Below are 18,623 nucleotides of genomic sequence, written 5' to 3'. Positions count from 1 at the left end.
TTATTGTTCTTGCATATCTTCCTACACAAAGTGAATACGTGATTATTAATAAATAATATTATTTATCCACATCTAGGCAACTTTCCCCAACATAAGTGTATTCGTTGCAGCCCTATGGATGGGATTTAATGATTGGTATTGACACTGGCTCTACTTTTTCGGCTGTGTACTTTGGCTACTCTCTAAACTACGGTTTGCTAAGCAACCTTGGGCCTGACAGGGCTGTGGAGTCGGTCCAAAAATCCACCGACTCCGAAGTTTACGATTCCACCGACTCCGACTCCTCGACCCCGACTCCTCTAATTTGCATATTACAATTTTGTTGATTAAAAGTATGTAACATGAAATTCACCTCTTAACTGCCAACGCTTAGGAATTTTACAAGACAACTGAAGTGAGAAGGATATGTAGACTACTATATTTATTCCCTTTAGACTAAAACTAGTCCTTGGTAAGAGTACTTGTAAAAGGTACAAACCGGAACAAAGAACATCTATCAGGCCCTAGGCAATGTAACTTTGGGTACATGTAAGAGTGATGTGCAGGTGCTCTGCAGAGGAATGAGGAGATTCTTCCTCTATTACACATTCTTCATGCACAATCTGAACAAGGTTTATGGGTGACAGACAACACCTCTGTGTTCAATGTGCACAGCATTCTCAGTGGATTCCCTGCAGCTCTGTGGGGAGTGCATATGTAGAGTATAGTACTACTGTGTAACAAAGTAAACCTGAGACAGATGAAATTAAAGTTTTATACATACCTGGGGATTCCTCCAGCCGCCTTCAGGATAGTCAGTCCCTCGCTGTCCTCCTCCACCACCTGGATCTTCTGCTATGAGTCAAGGTACTTGAGCCAGTTGGGCGTAGTGCGCATGCACACACTCCGCCGCCAGGAGCATACTACACCTGTGCAGCACTATTGCGCAGGTGCAGAATGTTCCTGGCTGTGGGAGCGGCATGCGGCCAGACAGCGCTGACTGGCTGAATTACCAGGACTCATAGCAGAAGATCCGGGTGGTGGAGGACAGCGAGGGACTGATTAGCCTGAAGGGGGCTGGAGGAAGCCCCAGGTATGTATAAAACTTTACTTTTCATCCGTCTCAGGTACCCTTTAATTTGTAGTCACCAAACCAAATTTTAACAACATATCAAATTATTTGATTTCATCAGCAAAGGGAGTGCGTACATTTGCATAAATCAGCATCAGTGCAGAATTATTTCCATCTCATTGACCATCTCTATTAGTGACACAGCTACACATCAGGCTTTATTCTTACAGCATAGATGTTATTTAGTATATATAAGAGATTCCTGTGTACACATCATATATACAGTCACAATCAGATATATATATATCTGACCTTAAAAATATGGGGACTGCTTTATTGAAGCAGCACAAGTTACTAATTTTGATTGGTTTATTTCATTTTTGTGGACTAAGCACAGCTATTACTGTATATATACATTATTTTTAATGACTATTATCTGAGAAATAGAACATTTTATCATATTTTCTATTTTAATTACAGTTACAAATTCATTAGGAGTCGGAGTCGGTGCATTTTTTCCCGACTCCGACTCCAGGCACCCAAAATTACCCGACTCCACGACTCCGACTCCACGACTCCGACTCCACAGCCCTGGGGCCTGATACACTAAAACGCCAACAATTTTACCGGTCGTTACCCCTTAGGCCTCTTCTACACTTCAAACAGTCCATTGTGGTGCGATTCTTCTACAATTGCACCACAAAGGTACCAAAAGGTTGCACAGCACATTACCGCTGTGGTGCGACCATACAATGAGGCATGCCTTTCAATGAAAGTATGCCTCACTTCCAGGTTAACTGTGCATGATGCACAGATACTCTTGCGTTGTGTTGACGAAATCCGCCATGCCGCACCACATTCAATGTGATAAGCCCCACAGGGCTATAACTGCTTCTGCGATGGGGCATTTTTGTGTGACACAACAGAACAGAGTAAATGTGAAAGAGCCCTTAGCTCCATGTGCTATGGTAATGAACCTTATGCTGCTGAGGGTTAACGGCTAGTGCTCCCCCTGCACTACTAACGGTAAAATTGTTGTGCACTCCCTGCACACAGCACCTTTGCCGGAGTTTAGTGCACCTTCTCTTTGCCTATTTCTGCATGAGTAATTTACTGCAGAGAGTACAATGCTTTGTAGCTCTTCCTAAGTTCCTACACAACAAAAGTCATCAGGATAGCAGTCCAGTGGAATGGCTACAGATAAAGCTCACACAATGCAATGCACTTCTCACAGTGATGGATGTGGAGAGGTTCAAAAGTGGATTAGGACAAACACCAGGGTGATCGCATGTATGTTATTGTAGCTTGTGAAAATACCACAAATCTATATGGTTAATTTTGGAAGGATTTTTTTTCTCACGGCTTTTACACTACATGAGATTTGATACGATTTTTGGAGTATTTGCAGTTTGCTTATCGTAGAAACTTCAGAGCAGTTATGTAAATTGCAGTGCTGCATTAACACCAATGCAATCTGGTCCTCTGTAATAGGTAAACATACTGCAGTAAAGTAGTAGTATCTGGCCGCACTCCCCTAGTCGTATGTAAGAAGCAACAATCCAGCCACCAGAGCACCAGGTGGCAATCGACAATTTGTATAGCAGAAGGATCAGCACACTCAGTAATATGTTGCAAAACTTTAAGCTCTTTTAATACAAAAAAGTTTAGAAAAAATGCACTTTGTGTACAACAAGGACCAGCAACTTTCAGAAGATAGGTGACTAGAAGACTATGGACATACCAATGCATGCATATGCATTTTGGGTGAAGGTCATGTGATTTTTGGTATGTCCATAGTCTTCCATCAGGTCCTCTACAGGAAAGGTTTGTGATTGGATATTTTGAATTTGATTGGTCTTCTGGGATTGGCTGTTTGAGGGTATATATTTGGTAGGTTTGCTTGCTTTGTTTGGGTGCACATTTATTGGCTTGAAGACGGGCTTCTGGGAAGTGTGGATCTTGGACTCTACTCCCTCACGGAGTCTTTATGCATGTTGGCCAGCAGGCAGTTGATGGACTTTGGGTGTCTTTGGCGCCAATCTACTGCAAGTTGCTGGTCCTTGTTGTACACAAAGTGCATTTTTGGTAACTTTTTTGTATTAAAAGAGCTTAAAGTTTTGCAACATATTACTGAGTGTGCTGATCCTTCTGCTATACAAAAAGGTAAACATACTGCATGCTAAATTTTTTGTGCGATTTGATTCTGTACTATCCAATACACCTGAATGGGACTTTCAATCGTTCAAAATATAGCAATTGCAGAGGAGAAAAAAAACCAGTTGTGTTACTATTACTTTTTCCTGTGTGCTTTGCCTTTTGTAGGGTGCAAGGGATTTTAGAGAGAGTGGAAATACACTATGAGGTCACCACTGAGGGGGTTTTCTCCTTGTGGACTAGAGCAATTTTCACCTTTCAGCACTCCTCCTTAACTTTATCACTACTAATCACAACAAAATGATTTATATCTTATTTGACTGTTTGGGGTGGTTAGAGCACCCTACATGGGAAAAAGCACAGAGGCAACGGGAGCCCGAATGGTGCAGTATGTCACAGCAATTGGTAGGTGAAACCTACCAGTGCATTTATTAAAATTCATTTTATACATGAATTCGTCGTCATTGAGGTAAGCCACCTCACACTTCCCATTTTATTGTTTTTAACCATAGTTTTATCACATCTGGGAACCCGTTTCCCCCTTCTTGATCTATATCTTGTTTTTTTCGCCTCCAATGACGTTTTGGGTGGTATGTTTCGCTAAGAATTATTTTATGCTAAATGCATTTTAATGGTAAGAATAATTTTAAAAAAATGGGAAAAATACATTATTTATCAGATTTTGGCCATTATAGATTTAAAATAAATCATGCTACTGAAATTAAAACCCACCTATTTTATTTGCCCATTTGTCCCATTTACAACGTTTAAAATATTTTCCTAGTACAATTTATTTGGAAAGGTGCATTTTTTCAGTTTTGCGTCCATCACTAGTTACAAGCCCATACTTTCAAAAATAACAGTAATATACCCTCTTGACATACATATTAAAAAAGTTCAGTCCCTAAGGCAGCGTTGGCGAACCTATGGCACGCGTAGCCGAATCTGCTGGCACGGCAACGCTGCTGCGCTATGAACTGCACGAACTGGCCGCAGCGTCTACTAGACACTGCGTCAGTTCATAGCCGGCAGCCCCGCTCCAGCCCGCAGACTCCCGGGAGGCAGAGCAGGGCTACGGGAAGATGGCGTCCGAAGCCCTGTACTGGAGACTTCTGTCAGGTGAGTACATTCCTTTTTTGCAGGTAAAATGTTGCCCACTGTGTTTATTTTCTGGTGAAACTGCATTTATTTTCTGGTGAAATGTTGCCCACTGCTTATTTTCTGCTAAAATGTTACCCACTGCATTATTTTCTGCTGAAATGTTGCCCACATTGCATGATTTTCTGCTGAAATGTTACCAACATTGCGTTATTTTCTGCTGAAATGTTGCCCACATTGCGTTTATTTTCTGGTGTCTGGGGTAACTGTTGCTGCATTTATTATTTAATGGTCATAGTTGGCTATATTTGCTGCTTTGGGGTTACGGCGGGTATACTAATAAAAAGCATCACACAGTTTCTGCACACCCATGATGCGAATCCTCGTTTCACCACATCATGGCGGAAACACTGCTTTCTTATGCCTCGTTGTTACATCATTACATTAACTCCGCCCATACAATGTCATGGTCACGCCCATTTTTCGGCGCAACCCCCCCCCATTGGCAGTCAGTGACAAATAAGTCGATGTTAGGTCACAGTTTGGGCACTCGGCCTCTGAAAGGTTAGCCATCACTGCCCTAAGGTAACTATTTATGTTTTGTTTTTTTTGTTTTTTAATGCAAACTTTTTTTGGGGTAACTATGGGAGAATGTGGGAGGTAAGGGGTTAATTTTAATTGCATGAGTAGGTGCAAAAAAAAGTATGTAGGTATAATTTTACTATTTAGCCACAAGATGTCCTCACACATTATCTTCCTGATAACAGGAAGTATTGCATGGCTGTGTTACTTTTGGTATTACAATGACCGCAGGCAGTGTTCTCCCCAGAATTTTTTTCCAGCCGGGTGGCATGAAATAGTAGCCGGGTGGCATGAAAAAGCAGCCGGGTGGGACGAGATGAAAATGCAGGGCAACTCTGCTTACAGCATAGGAGGATGTGAGGAGGTGAGCCGATGACAGCCGGGTGGTCACCAAATCTAGCCGGGTGGAGCACCCGGCTAAAAGAGCCTGGGGAGAACACTGACCGCAGGCATCTCATTTATACCTGCACTTGGTTCAATGAATGGGAGCCGTGTTCCCATTAACTGATTATTGTCTAGTACATCGCCACGGAGGGGGGGCGAAGAGAGTCGGGGGCATTTGCGCCTGCCGCCCATATAAACAAGAAGACAATTATCTACGCCCCTGGAGCAGTTAGAGAGTAACCACGGGGCATAGATATACTGCCGCTGATGTGGCTAGTGGTTAAAAGACACCTGAACTGAGAGGGGTATGGAGGCTGCCATATTTATTTCATTTTAACCACTTAATGACATGCTGACTTATAAAAACGTCCTGCTAGGGCCTCTTAATGGCTCCAGGAATTTTTTTATAAGTCAGACAGTGCTGCTGCCGCTGTGTGCGTGCACGTGCGCGCTCCCGAGGGTGCACGTGCATCCCCGTGCACATGCACGTGAAAATTGTGAAAAAAAACCTACCAAAAAAATACACCTTTATTTCAAAACGATATATTGTCAGCATACTTTGTACTAGGGACATAATTAAAATCTTGTGATAACCAGGACAAATGGGCAGATAAAATGTGTGGATTTTATGTACAGTAGCAGTGTTTATATTAAAACCATAGGGGATGTATTTGGAGAAATAGTGTACTTTTTCATTTTTTCCTTGTATTTCCCTTTAAAATGCATAGAAAATATAGTAATTACTGAAAACAAATATCAACCCCAAAAAGCCCAATTTGTGGTGAAAAAAACAAGATATAGATCCATTCATTGTGATTAGTAGTGATTAAACTATTGGCAAATGAAAGGGAAGAGCACTGAAAGGTGAAAATCGCTCTTGTCCGTTAGGGTAAAAACCGCCTTGGGGTGAAGTGGTTAAACAATGCAAATTGCCTGGCTGCCCTGCTGATCCTCTGCCTCTAATACTCATTGTCATAGACCCTGAACAAGCATCCCGATCAAATGTTTCTGACAAAAATCTGACAAGATTAGCTGCATGCTTGTTTCAGGTGTGTGATTAAAGGTCCGTACACACGCCGGACTGGAGGCAACGACGGGTCCGTCGTCACCTCCAGCTGGGTGGGCGTTCCAGCGACAGTCCGGCGTGTGTACAGTCCGCCGGGCGGATCGCTCAGAAACAGCCTTATCAGTCTGCAGACAGACTGTACACACGCCGGACTGTCGCTGGAACGCCCACCCAGCGGGAGGTGACGACGGACCAGTCGTTGCCTCCAGTCCGGCGTGTGTACGGACCTTTAGACACTACTGCAGCCAAATAAATCAGCAGGACTGCCAAGCAACATGTATTGTTGAAAAAAAAAATACATTTGGCAGCCTCCGTATCCCTATCACTTCAGTTGTCTATTAGGGGAAACAGCTCTGTGTTTAAAATGGGGCCTTATCATTAATGCAATGTGTTTTTGCTATTGTTTATTATACTTTTTTTTTAAGATACTGACATGTCAGGCACAGTATGTATAGTATATAGTGGTTTGCAAAAGTATTCGGCCTCCTAGAAGTTTTCCACATTTTGTCATATTATGCCACAAACATGAATCAATTTTATTGGAATTCCCCATGAACGGGAGAAGTGGAACGAAAATCATACATGATTCCAAACATTTTTTACAAATAAATAACTGCAAACTGGGGTGTGCGTAATTATTCAGCCCCTTTTGGTCTGAGTGCAGTCAGTTGCCCATAGACATTGCCTGATGAGTGCTAATGACTAAATAAAGTGCAGCTATGTGTAAGTCCAAAGAACACACCAGACAGGTCAGGGATAAAGTCATTGAGAATTTAAAGCAGGCTTAGACTACAAAAAGATTTCCAAAGCTTTGAACATCACACGGTGCACTGTTCAAGCGATCATTCAGAAATGGAAGGAGTATGGCACAACTGTAAACCTACCAAGACAAGGCTGTCCACCTAAACTCACAGGCCAAACAAGGAAAGCGCTGATCAGAAATGCAGTCAAGAGGCCCATGGTGACTCTGGACGAGCTGCAGAGATCTACAGCTCAGGTGGGGGAATCTGTCCATAGGACAACTATTAGTCATGCACTGCACAAAGTTGGCCTTTATGGAAAAGTGGCAAGAAGAAAGCCATTGTTATCAGAAATGTAAAGAGAGGGAAACCGAGAGTCCGATATGATGTTGTATGTTAATGTAATGGTATCTGGTGATAAAGAAGGTGATTATACTCACAAAGGTAGGTCGCCACAAAGGCAACCACTAGGCGAGCAGGCGGGGAGAATTATAACCTGACCCCGCTCAGGTCTAAGAAGTTAGACAGAGGCGCTATACTTAGCTCTTGACCAGACAGTGTACCCTCCAAAAATCGCTTGCCTGAAGAAGCTGGACTGTTACCCGTGAAACGCGTTGCACTTTTGGAGTTATTATTAAATGTTACTTTAAACTGCAAGTAACTTGCCCGTTGTCCGGCCATTTCTTCCAGAAGGGAGGTGAGTCCACCCACTTCGCCCTTTTTAACGATTTTAATTAATTTTACTCTTTCTGGCTCCTCTGTTATCCTGCTACAAAATAATTGTTATCAGAAAAGCATAAGAAGTCCCGTTTGCAGTTTGCCACAAGCCATGTGGGGGACACAGCAAACATGTGGAAGAAGTTGCTATGGTCAGATGAGACCAAAATGGAACTTTTTATGCAAAACGCAAAACGCTATGTGTGGTGGAAAACTAACACTGCACATCACTCTGAACACACTATCCCCACTGTCAAATATGGTGGTGGCAGCATCATGCTCTCGGGGTGCTTCTCTTCAGCAGGGACAGGGAAGCTGGTCAGAGTTGATGGGAAGATGGATGGAGCCAAATACATGGCAATCTTGGAAGAAAACCTCTTGGAGTCTGCAAAAGACTTGAGACTGGGGCGGAGGTTGACCTTCCAGCAGGACCACAACCCTAAACATAAAGCCAGAGCAACAATGGAATGGTTTAAAACAAAACATATCCATGTGTTAGAATGGCCCAGTCAAAGTCCAGATCTAAATCCAATCGAGAATCTGTGTCAAGATCTGAAAACTGCTGTTCACAAACGCTGTCCATCTAATCTGACTGAGCTGGAGCTGTTTTGCAAAGAAGAATGGGCAAGGATTTCAGTCTCTAGGTGTGCAAAGCTGGTAGAGACATACCCTAAAAGACTGGCAGCTGTATTTGCAGCAAAAGGTGGTTCTACAAAGTATTGACTCAGGGTGCTAAATAATTACACACACCCCACGTTGCAATTATTTATTTGTAAAAAATGTTTGGAATCATGTATGATTTTCGTTCCACTTCTCACGTGTACACCACTTTGTATTGGTCTTTCATGTGGAATTCCGATAAAATTGATTCATGTTTGTGGCAGTAATATGACAAAATGTGGAAAACTTCAAGGGGGCCGAATACTTTTGCAAACCACTGTAAGCTGTTACGCTATGCTTATACTGATAGCAAATTAGCTACAGTTTGTGCTGGTTCCTGTTATTCTCAGTACTGCAAATCCCCCTTCTTGTTTATAAATATTCCCTCTTCAATCCTTATCTCTGTGCCCTACTCATTATCCCTGATTTGTATCCTCAGCACTCAGTAGCCTGAATCTAGAAAAATCTATTTAATAAATCCCATGGAAGTCAAGATTACCTTTTCCAGAGAAGTCTGGTGCTGCTTGTTGTCTTCCCCATACTCTTCACACCTCAGCCTCCTAGAAATTCACCCAAACAGCGCCAAAAGATTCTGAACTGCAGAAATGCGAGCCTCGAGCTGCACATGCGCAGTGAGAGAAAGAGCCTTAGGATGAGCGCCTCCTTCAGTTGTGCACACGCAGTTTGGAACTCACGCCTGCACAGTTCTGTACCCATCGTCACTGCTGGGGGAGACTTCCAGACAGATATACAGAGGGATCAAGTCAAATACTTAGAGGACCAGGGAACGGGAGGGACCCTAAAGACAACGACCTTTATCAGGAGGCTATGGAGGAGGTGACCTTCTAGTCCACCATGGGCTTCATTCTTTTTTTTCCTGATCAAGGATTACTAAATGCTGACTATGGAGTATGGATACGGAGGAGTTATGTTTGTAATCTAAATGATATAGGTGACATTCTTGTTTTTTAAAACAAAAATAAAATTAGTAATGTATGTAAACTGGATAATTTATCACGTTGTTTTGAGCACACTCAAGTATAAGTAGACTACCAACAACCACAGCCTTGGTATGTCTGCAGACAGTTCTCAGATCTGTGCAGCTTGGAAATGATCCATCTTTGTTTTCTTACCTGGATCTTGTCCTCATTCTCTATGACCACATCGTCCCTCCTCCAGGAGACCACTGGCTGGGGGTTTCCATATGCCAGGCACGTAAGTGTCAGTGTGTCTCCAACACGAACTTCCACCGACATGGGTGGAGTCTCACGGAAAGCAGGTGGAGCTGTGAAGAAAAGAGTTTACTGCACTCCAATGTAATACTATACATACATTTATCACATAAACAATGGAGATATTACTTGTTACAAAAAGTGAAAATTTGATAAATACTCTGAATCTATTGAAAATCTACTAAAAACTACCGTAGTCTAATCTACTAAAATAATTTTATTTTTGATGGTAATATTGACCAAAATACCTGTAAGAATTGTGATCAGTGCCGGTGCGAATGGGGTGGCAACGTAGGCCTGGGCAGTAAGCAATTTATATCTGTATAAGGTTTGTTACCCACCCAGTGTAAATTTCTGCTGACATCTGGTCCCATACAGGCAATCCCCTACTTACAAACATGTTCTGTGAGATTGTGTATAAGATGAATTTGTATGTAGAGTTGCATCCTGTGTTAAACATGGTGAAACGTGGATAAATTACTTCTTTTTAGAGAACTCTGGTTTTGGACATGTAGTATAAACAATGTTTTTGGTAGTTTTCAATGTCCTTTTAAAGTGTTTAAAACTACGTATAACCATTAATACAATATTGTGACATTTTATAACAAAAATATGTAATAAAAACAGTATTGTATATGTTGTACATGAGGACAATTTTGTCTTCCTGAAAAGTAAATTGAGTTGTTTGTAAGTAGGGACTGTGTGTATCTTGTGATGCAAGGAGGCACACCAGGTAAACAACAATAGTGTGTCCCTGAACTACCACAAATTTTATAGTGTACGCCTAGCTTAATATTGCATAAATAAAACTTCAAGCAATAATATTGTGGGCCCATTGTAATGCAGTGCCAACTGTGTAGAGTTGGAACCCTGGAAGTGGAGAGATCTTCCCATCAGAGTCCCAAAAAGAAACAAAGGCCTCAATTCACTGATCTTTATGAAACACTTTATCAAACATTTGATAATTTACCTCATGGGTAAAAATCGAATTTTGAATTCACTAAGGTGTTATAACGTTCAAGAAATCTATAACACCTTAGTGAATTCAAAATTAGATTTCACCCATGAGGTAAATTATCAAACGTTCGATAAAGTGTTCGATAACGCTTAGTGAATTGAGGCCATAGACTGTTAGCTGGACTAACTTTGCAACCTCCACCAAACATTGAAGAATCATTTGTTGGTGGAATGACTGTTTACTCCCAGTCACTGAATGGAAAGAAAGACAAAGCTGAACAAGCAGAGAAGTCATTTGATGCGACAATAAACATCTCTTGTGACTGGAATTAACTAACCGTCTTTCGTGCAAGGCAAACCAGGTAATCCTGAAAGCCAAGAGCTGAGCGCCATTGTCTGCACTGCTCTTGTGTGCTGTGTACTCACTATAACAATGTTACAGTCTGCTGCTATGAAGAAGGGAGCTTAGTCACTTCCTGTTCAAATAATGAGGGAATCTGTTCATGCTACAGGTGCAATAGCAAGCAGAGATAGAAAGCACTTTTACACTAGAGGCTGCGGTAGAAAAGGCTGAAAGTCAGCCTTTTGCCTAACGCCAATACATAGCGTTTTCAAACCGTTTTCAAAGCCTTTTGAAAGAGTTTTACAGCCCATATGAAAACGTCCTTTTTTTTTTCTTCTATAAAAATAAGTGAACAAGATAGATGTAAAACGCTTTGAAAACGCTTTGAAAAGGCTTTGAAAACGCTGAAGTTGGCGTTTTCCATTGACTATCATTGAAGCGCCAACAGCCAACTTCGGCTGTAAACAGCCCTGAAAAAGCTCCTGGGAGCGTTGAAACGCAACGCTCCAAAACGCCGAGTTAGATGTGAAAGGTAAAATGAAAGTCTATGGACTTTTTTTTACCTAGCAAAACGCCAACTTCAGCCGTGGCGTTAAAACGCCGAAAAATCCCTCTGGTGTGAAAGGGCCCTAAAGGTAGCCATACATCTAGCGATGATGGGCAGATTCGACATCAAATCTGATTAAAGAGAGATTTTTGGGAAGCCACACAGCGCAGGCCGATCCCTGATCGACTTCAGGCTGAAATTAATCCGGAATCGGCCTTATGACGCCGCATCCCAATGCTTTCCCTCTAATGTTTAATGTATCCCAACCCATCCGGTGCAAGTTATACATTACCTGTCTGTAGCTGCCTCTTGTCCTCCGCTGGATCCAGGCTCCCTCCGTTCTCCATAGACGTGTGTCCCACGTGGTTGCTTAGGAATGTGGGCGCATGTGTGAAATCTGACTTCACACACGTACCCTTACTAGGCAATCACGTGGGACACGAGTCTATGGAGAACAGAGAAGGCCTGGAGCCAGTGGAGGACAAGCGGCGGCTACAGACAGGTAATGTATAACTTGCACTGGGCACCAGGAGGAACATTTAACATTGGGGGGGATAGCCCAGGGAGTTTTGTCGTATTCCTCACTTGTCCCGAAATCACACGCTGTTACCACCATGTACTCGATCAAGAAAGTCGGCAATACATTTTGCAGCATGTGCGAACAACAAATACAACAAATTTCAGCCTGGCTACCTTAACAGTAGACCTTCAACAACAGCAGAGGATTTCAGGGGAGGGGAGATGGATAGTAGAACAAGCTAAGTTCTCCAGCAGAAGGTAGGTCAGGAGATGAGGGTTAAAAAGGATAAGGATCGGTGTTAAACAATAGAGATGGTCAATGAGATGCTGAAATTAGCGCAGTTCCAAGCTACATACACCATTACGGTGCAATTACAGATTGGCACCGGATTTGGCCAAAAGATAGATGTAACTCAGATCAGAATCTGATCAGAAAGATATACAGTATATTCCTGCTACACACTACACATAGATTTTAATAGACTTTAGCATGAAACCTCTAATAAACCAATGAAATCGTTGAGCATAGTTTTGTGCACCCGGGGCCCCAGAGCTGAATGATGGGCCACCCAGGTCTCCTCACAAGCATATAGTTACCCCCCATTAGCAGCGCAGAGTATGTTAGGAGAGAACAGGGTGAATGGAGCAGAGTGTTCCAGCAGTGCAGAGTATGTCAGGAGAGGACAGAGTGAATAGAGAAGAGTGCTCCAGCAGCAGTGCAGAGTATGTCAGGAGAGGACAGAGTAAATGGAGCAGAGTGCTCCAGCAGTGCAGAGTATGTCAGGAGAGAATAGAGTGAATGGAGCAGAGTGTTCCAGCAGTGAAGAATATGTCAGGAGAGGACAGAGTAAAAAGAGTAAAAATGCTCCAGCAGTGCAGAGTATATCAGGAGAGGACAGAGTGAATGGAGCAGAGTGTTCCAGCAGTGCAGAGTATATCAGGAAAGGACAGAGTGAATGAAGCAGAGTGTTCCAGCAGTGCAGAGTATATCAGGAGAGGACAGAGTGAATGAAGCAGAGTGTTCCAGCAGTGCAGAGTATATCAGGAGAGGGCAGAGTGAATGGAGCAGAGTGTTCCAGCAGTGCAGAGTATGTCAGGAGAGGACAGAGTGAATGAAAAAGAGTGCTCCAGCAGTGCAGAGTATGTCAGGAGAGGACAGAGTGCAAAGAGTAAAGTGCTCCAGCAGTGCAGAGTATGTCAGGAGAGGGCAGAGTGAATGGAGCAGAGTGTTCCAGCAGTGAAGAATATGTCAGGAGAGGACAGAGTGCAAAGAGTAAAGTGCTCCAGCAGTGCAGAGTATGTCAGGAGAGGACAGAGTGAATGGAGCAGAGTGCTCCAGCAGTGCAGAGTATATCAGGAGAGGACAGAGTGAATGGAGCAGACTGCTCCAGCAGTGCAGAGTATGTCAGGAGAGGACAGAGTGAATGGAGCAGACTGCTCCAGCAGTGCAGAGTATGTCAGGAGAGGACAGAGTGAGTGGAGAAGAGTGCTCCAGCAGTGCAGAGTATGTCAGCAGAGGACAGAGTGAATGGAGCAGAGTGTTCCAGCAGCAGTGCAGAGTATGTCAGGAGAGAATAGAGTGAATAAAGTAGAGTGTTCGAGCAGTGAAGAATATGTCAGGAGAGGACAGAGTGCAAAGAGTAAAGTGCTCCAGCAGTGCAGAGTATGTCAGGAGAGGGCAGAGTGAATGAAGCAGAGTGCTCCAGCAGTGCAGAGTATGTCAGGAGAGGGCAGAGTGAATAGAGAAGAGTGCTCCAGCGGCAGTGCAGAGTATATCAGGAGAGAATAGAGTGAATGGAGCAGAGTGCTCCAGCAGTGCAGAGTATGTCAGGAGAGGGCAGAGTGAATGAAGCAGAGTGCTCCAGCAGTGCAGAGTAGGTCAGGAAAGGGCAGCGTGAATGGAGCAGAGTGTTTCAGCAGTGCAGAGTATGTCAGGAGAGGACAGAATGAATAGAGCAGTGCAGAGTATGTCAGGAGAGGACAGAATGAATAGAGCAGTGCAGAGTATGTCAGGAGAGGACAGAATGAATAGAGCAGTGCAGAGTATGTCAGGAGAGGACAGAATGAATAGAGCAGTGCAGAGTATGTCAGGAGAGGACAGAGTGAATGGAGCAGAGTGCTCCAGCAGTGCAGAGTATGTCAGGAGAAGACAGAGTGAATGGAGCAGAGTGCCCCAGCAGTGCGGAGTATATCAGGAGAGGACAGAGTGAATGAAGCAGAGTGTTCCAGCAGTGCAGAGTATATCAGGAGAGGACAGAGTGAATGAAGCAGAGTGTTCCAGCAGTGCAGAGTATATCAGGAGAGGGCAGAGTGAATGGAGCAGAGTGTTCCAGCAGTGCAGAGTATGTCAGGAGAGGACAGAGTGCAAAGAGTAAAGTGCTCCAGCAGTGCAGAGTATGTCAGGAGAGGGCAGAGTGAATGGAGCAGAGTGTTCCAGCAGTGAAGAATATGTCAGGAGAGGACAGAGTGAAAAGAGTAAAATGCTCCAGCAGTGCAGAGTATGTCAGGAGAGGACAGAGTGAATAGAGAAGAGTGCTCCAGCAGCAGTACAGAGTATGTCAGGAGAGAATAGAGTGAATGGAGCAGAGTGCTCCAGCAGTGCAGAGTATATCAGGAGAGGACAGAGTGAATGGAGCAGACTGCTCCAGCAGTGCAGAGTATGTCAGGAGAGGACAGAGTGAGTGGAGAAGAGTGCTCCAGCAGTGCAGAGTATGTCAGCAGAGGACAGAGTGAATGGAGCAGAGTGTTCCAGCAGCAGTGCAGAGTATGTCAGGAGAGAATAGAGTGAATAAAGCAGAGTGTTCGAGCAGTGAAGAATATGTCAGGAGAGGACAGAGTGCAAAGAGTAAAGTGCTCCAGCAGTGCAGAGTATGTCAGGAGAGGACAGAGTGAATGGAGCAGAGTGCTCCAGCAGTGCAGAGTATGTCAGGAGAGGGCAGAGTGAATGAAGCAGAGTGCTCCAGCAGTGCAGAGTATGTCAGGAGAGGGCAGAGTGAATAGAGAAGAGTGCTCCAGCGGCAGTGCAGAGTATATCAGGAGAGGGCAGAGTGAATGAAGCAGAGTGCTCCAGCAGTGCAGAGTATGTCAGGAGAGGGCAGAGTGAATGAAGCAGAGTGCTCCAGCAGTGCAGAGTATGTCAGGAGAGGGCAGAGTGAATGAAGCAGAGTGCTCCAGCAGTGCAGAGTAGGTCAGGAAAGGGCAGCGTGAATGGAGCAGAGTGTTTCAGCAATGCAGAGTATGTCAGGAGAGGACAGAATGAATAGAGCAGTGCAGAGTATGTCAGGAGAGGACAGAATGAATAGAGCAGTGCAGAGTATGTCAGGAGAGGACAGAATGAATAGAGCAGTGCAGAGTATGTCAGGAGAGGACAGAATGAATAGAGCAGTGCAGAGTATGTCAGGAGAGGACAGAGTGAATGGAGCAGAGTGCTCCAGCAGTGCAGAGTATGTCAGGAGAAGACAGAGTGAATGGAGCTGAGTGCCCCAGCAGTGCGAAGTATGTCAGGAGAGGACAGAGTAAATTAAACAGAGTGCTCCAGCAGCAGTGCAGAGTATTTCAGGAGAGGACAGAGTGAATAGAGCAGTGCAAAGTATGTCAGGAGAGGACAGAGTGAATGGAGAAGAGTGTACCAGCAGCAGTGCAGAGTATGTCAGGAAAGGGCAGAGTGAATGGAGCAGAGTGCTTCAGCAGTGCAGAGTATGTCAGGAAAGGGCAGAGTGAATGGAGCAGAGCGTTCCAGCAGCAGTGCAGAGTATGTCAGGAGAGGGCAGAGTGAATACAGCAGAGTACTCCAGCAGCAGTGCAGAGTATGTCAGGAAAAGGCAGAGTGCTCCAGCAGCAGTGCAGAGTATGTCAGGAGAGGACAGAGTGAATGGAGCAGAGTGCTCCAGCAGCAGCGCAGAGGATGTCAGGAAAGGAAAGAGTGAATACAGCAGAGTGCTCCAGCAGCAGCGCAGAGTATGTCAGGAGAGGACAGAGTGAATGAGGCAGAGGGTTCCAGCAGCAGTGCAGAGTATGTCAGGAGAGGACAGAGTGAATGGAGCAGAGTGTTCCAGCAGTGCAGAGTATGTCAGCAGAGGACAGAGTGAACAGAGCAGAGTGCTCCAGCAGTGCAGAGTATGTCAGGAGAGAACAGAGTGAATACAGCAGAGTACTCCAGCAGCAGTGCAGAGTATGTCAGGAAAAGGCAGAGTAAGTGGAACAGAGTGCTCCAGCAGCAGCGCAGAGTATGTCAGGAGATGACAGAGAGAATAAAGCAGAGTGCTCCAGCAGTGCAGAGTATATCAGGAGAGGACAGAGTGAATGGAGCAGAGTGTTCCAGCAGTGCAGAGTATATCAGGAGAGGACAGAGTGAATGAAGCAGAGTGCTCCAGCAGTGCAAAGTATGTCAGGAGAGGACAGAGTGAATGGAGCAGAGTGTTCCAGCAGTGCAGAGTATGTCAGGAGAGGACAGAGTGAATGGAGCAGAGTTCTCCAGCAGCAGTGCAGAGTATGTCAGAAAAGGGCAGAGTAAGTGGAACAGAGTGCTCCAGCAGCAGTGCAGAGTATGTCAGGAGAGAACAGAGTGAATACAGCAGAGTGCTCCAGCAGCAGTGCAGAGTATGTCAGGAGAGGACAAAGTGAATGGAGAAGAGTGCTCCAGCAGTGCAGAGTATGTCAGGAGAGGACAGAGTGAATGGAGCAGAGTGCTCCAGCAGTGCAGAGTATGTCAGGAGAGGACAGAGTGAATGAAGCAGTGTTCCAGCAGTGCAGACTATGTCAGGAGAGGACAGAGTGAATGGAGCAGAGTGCTCCAGCAGCAGTGCAGAGTATGTCAGGAAAGGGCAGAGTAAGTGGAACAGAGTGCTCCAGCAGCAGTGCAGAGTATATCAGGAGAGAACAGAGAGAATACAGCAGAGTACTCCAGCAGCAGTGCAGAGTATGTCAGGAGAGGACAGAGTGAATGGAGAAGAGTGCTCCAGCAGTGCAGAGTATGTCAGGAGAGGACAGAGTGAATGGAGCAGAGTGCTCCAGCAGTGCAGAGTATGTCAGGAGAGGACAGAGTGAATGGAGAAGAGTGCTCCAGCAGTGCAGAGTATGTCAGGAGAGGACAGAGTGAATGGAGCAGAGTGCTCCAGCAGTGCAGAGTATGTCAGGAGAGGACAAAGTGAATGGAGCAGAGTGCTCCAGCAGTGCAGAGTATGTCAGGAGAGGACAGAGTGAATGGAGCAGTGCTCCAGCAGCAGTGCAGAGTATATCAGGAGAGAACAGAGTGAATACAGCAGAGTACTCCAGCAGCAATGCAGAGTATGTCAGGAGAGGACAGAGTGAATGGAGCAGAGTGCTCCAGCAGTGCAGAGTATGTCAGGAAAGGGCAGAGTAAGTGGAACAGAGTGCTCCAGCAGCAGTGCAGAGTATATCAGGAGAGAACAGAGTGAATACAGCAGAGTACTCCAGCAGCAATGCAGAGTATGTCAGGAGAGGACAGAGTGAATGGAGCAGAGTGCTCCAGCAGCAGCGCAGAGAATGTCAGGAGAGGACAGAGTTAATACAGTAGAGTACTCCAGCAGCAGTGCAGAGTATGTCAGGAAAAGGCAGAGTAAGTGGAACAGAGTGCTCCAGCAGCAGCGCAGAGTATGTCAGGAGAGGACAGAGTGAATAGAGCAGAGTGCTCCAGCAGTGCAGAGTATGTCAGGAGAGGGCAGAGTGAATGGAGCAGAGTGCTCCAGCAGTGCAGAGTATGTCAGGAGAGGACAGAGTGAATGAAGCAGATTGTTCCAGCAGTGCAGAGTATATCAGGAGAGGACAGAGTGAATGAAGCAGAGTGTTTCAGCAGTGCAGAGTATATCAGGAGAGGACAGAGTGAATGAAGCAGAGTGTTCCAGCAGTGCAGAGTATATCAGGAGAGGACAGAGTGAATGGAGCAGAGTGCTCCAGCAGTGCAGAGTATATCAGGAGAGGACAGAGTGAATGGAGCAGAGTGCTCCAGCAGTGCAGAGTATGTCAGGAAAGGACAGAGTGAATGAAGCAGAGTGTTCCAGCAGTGCAGAGTATATCAGGAGAGGACAAAGTGAATGGAGCAGAGTGCTCCAGCAGTGCAGAGTATGTCAGGAGAGGACAGAGTGAATGGAGAAGAGTGTTCCAGCAGTGCAGAGTATGTCAGGAAAGGGCAGAGTGAATGGAGAAGAGTGCTCCAGCAGTGCAGAGTATGTCAGGAGAGGGCAGTGTGAATGGAGCAGAGTGCTCCAGCAGTGCAGAGTATGTCAGGAGAGGACAGAGTGAATGGAGCAGAGTGCTCCAGCAGCAATGCAGAGTATGTCAGGAGAGGACAGAGTGAATGGAGCAGAGTGCTCCAGCAGCAGCGCAGAGAATGTCAGGAGAGGACAGAGTTAATACAGTAGAGTACTCCAGCAGCAGTGCAGAGTATGTCAGGAAAAGGCAGAGTAAGTGGAACAGAGTGCTCCAGCAGCAGCGCAGAGTATGTCAGGAGAGGACAGAGTGAATAGAGCAGAGTGCTCCAGCAGTGCAGAGTATGTCAGGAGAGGGCAGAGTGAATGGAGCAGAGTGCTCCAGCAGTGCAGAGTATGTCAGGAG

At 45.1% G+C, this 18,623-nt stretch overlaps 1 protein-coding gene across 4 annotated transcripts in view; it reads right to left on the bottom strand.

Annotated features, from left to right (window-relative positions):
• IGSF9 (immunoglobulin superfamily member 9) overlaps positions 1-18,623 on the bottom strand; it is a 192,262-nt gene that overhangs the window by 60,376 nt on the left and 113,263 nt on the right. For all 4 annotated transcript variants that reach the window (XM_068253556.1, XM_068253553.1, XM_068253555.1 and 1 more), the window contains one exon: positions 9,586-9,737. In XM_068253556.1, the coding sequence (XP_068109657.1) occupies positions 9,586-9,737 (152 nt within the window). The remainder of the gene's footprint in view (positions 1-9,585; positions 9,738-18,623) is intronic.

Source organism: Hyperolius riggenbachi, chromosome 9, assembly GCF_040937935.1.
Source record: "Hyperolius riggenbachi isolate aHypRig1 chromosome 9, aHypRig1.pri, whole genome shotgun sequence".
Classification (NCBI taxonomy): domain Eukaryota; kingdom Metazoa; phylum Chordata; class Amphibia; order Anura; family Hyperoliidae; genus Hyperolius; species Hyperolius riggenbachi.
The sequence above is the reverse complement of the archived record's forward strand: the minus strand, read 5'-3'. Positions and strand labels throughout refer to the sequence as shown.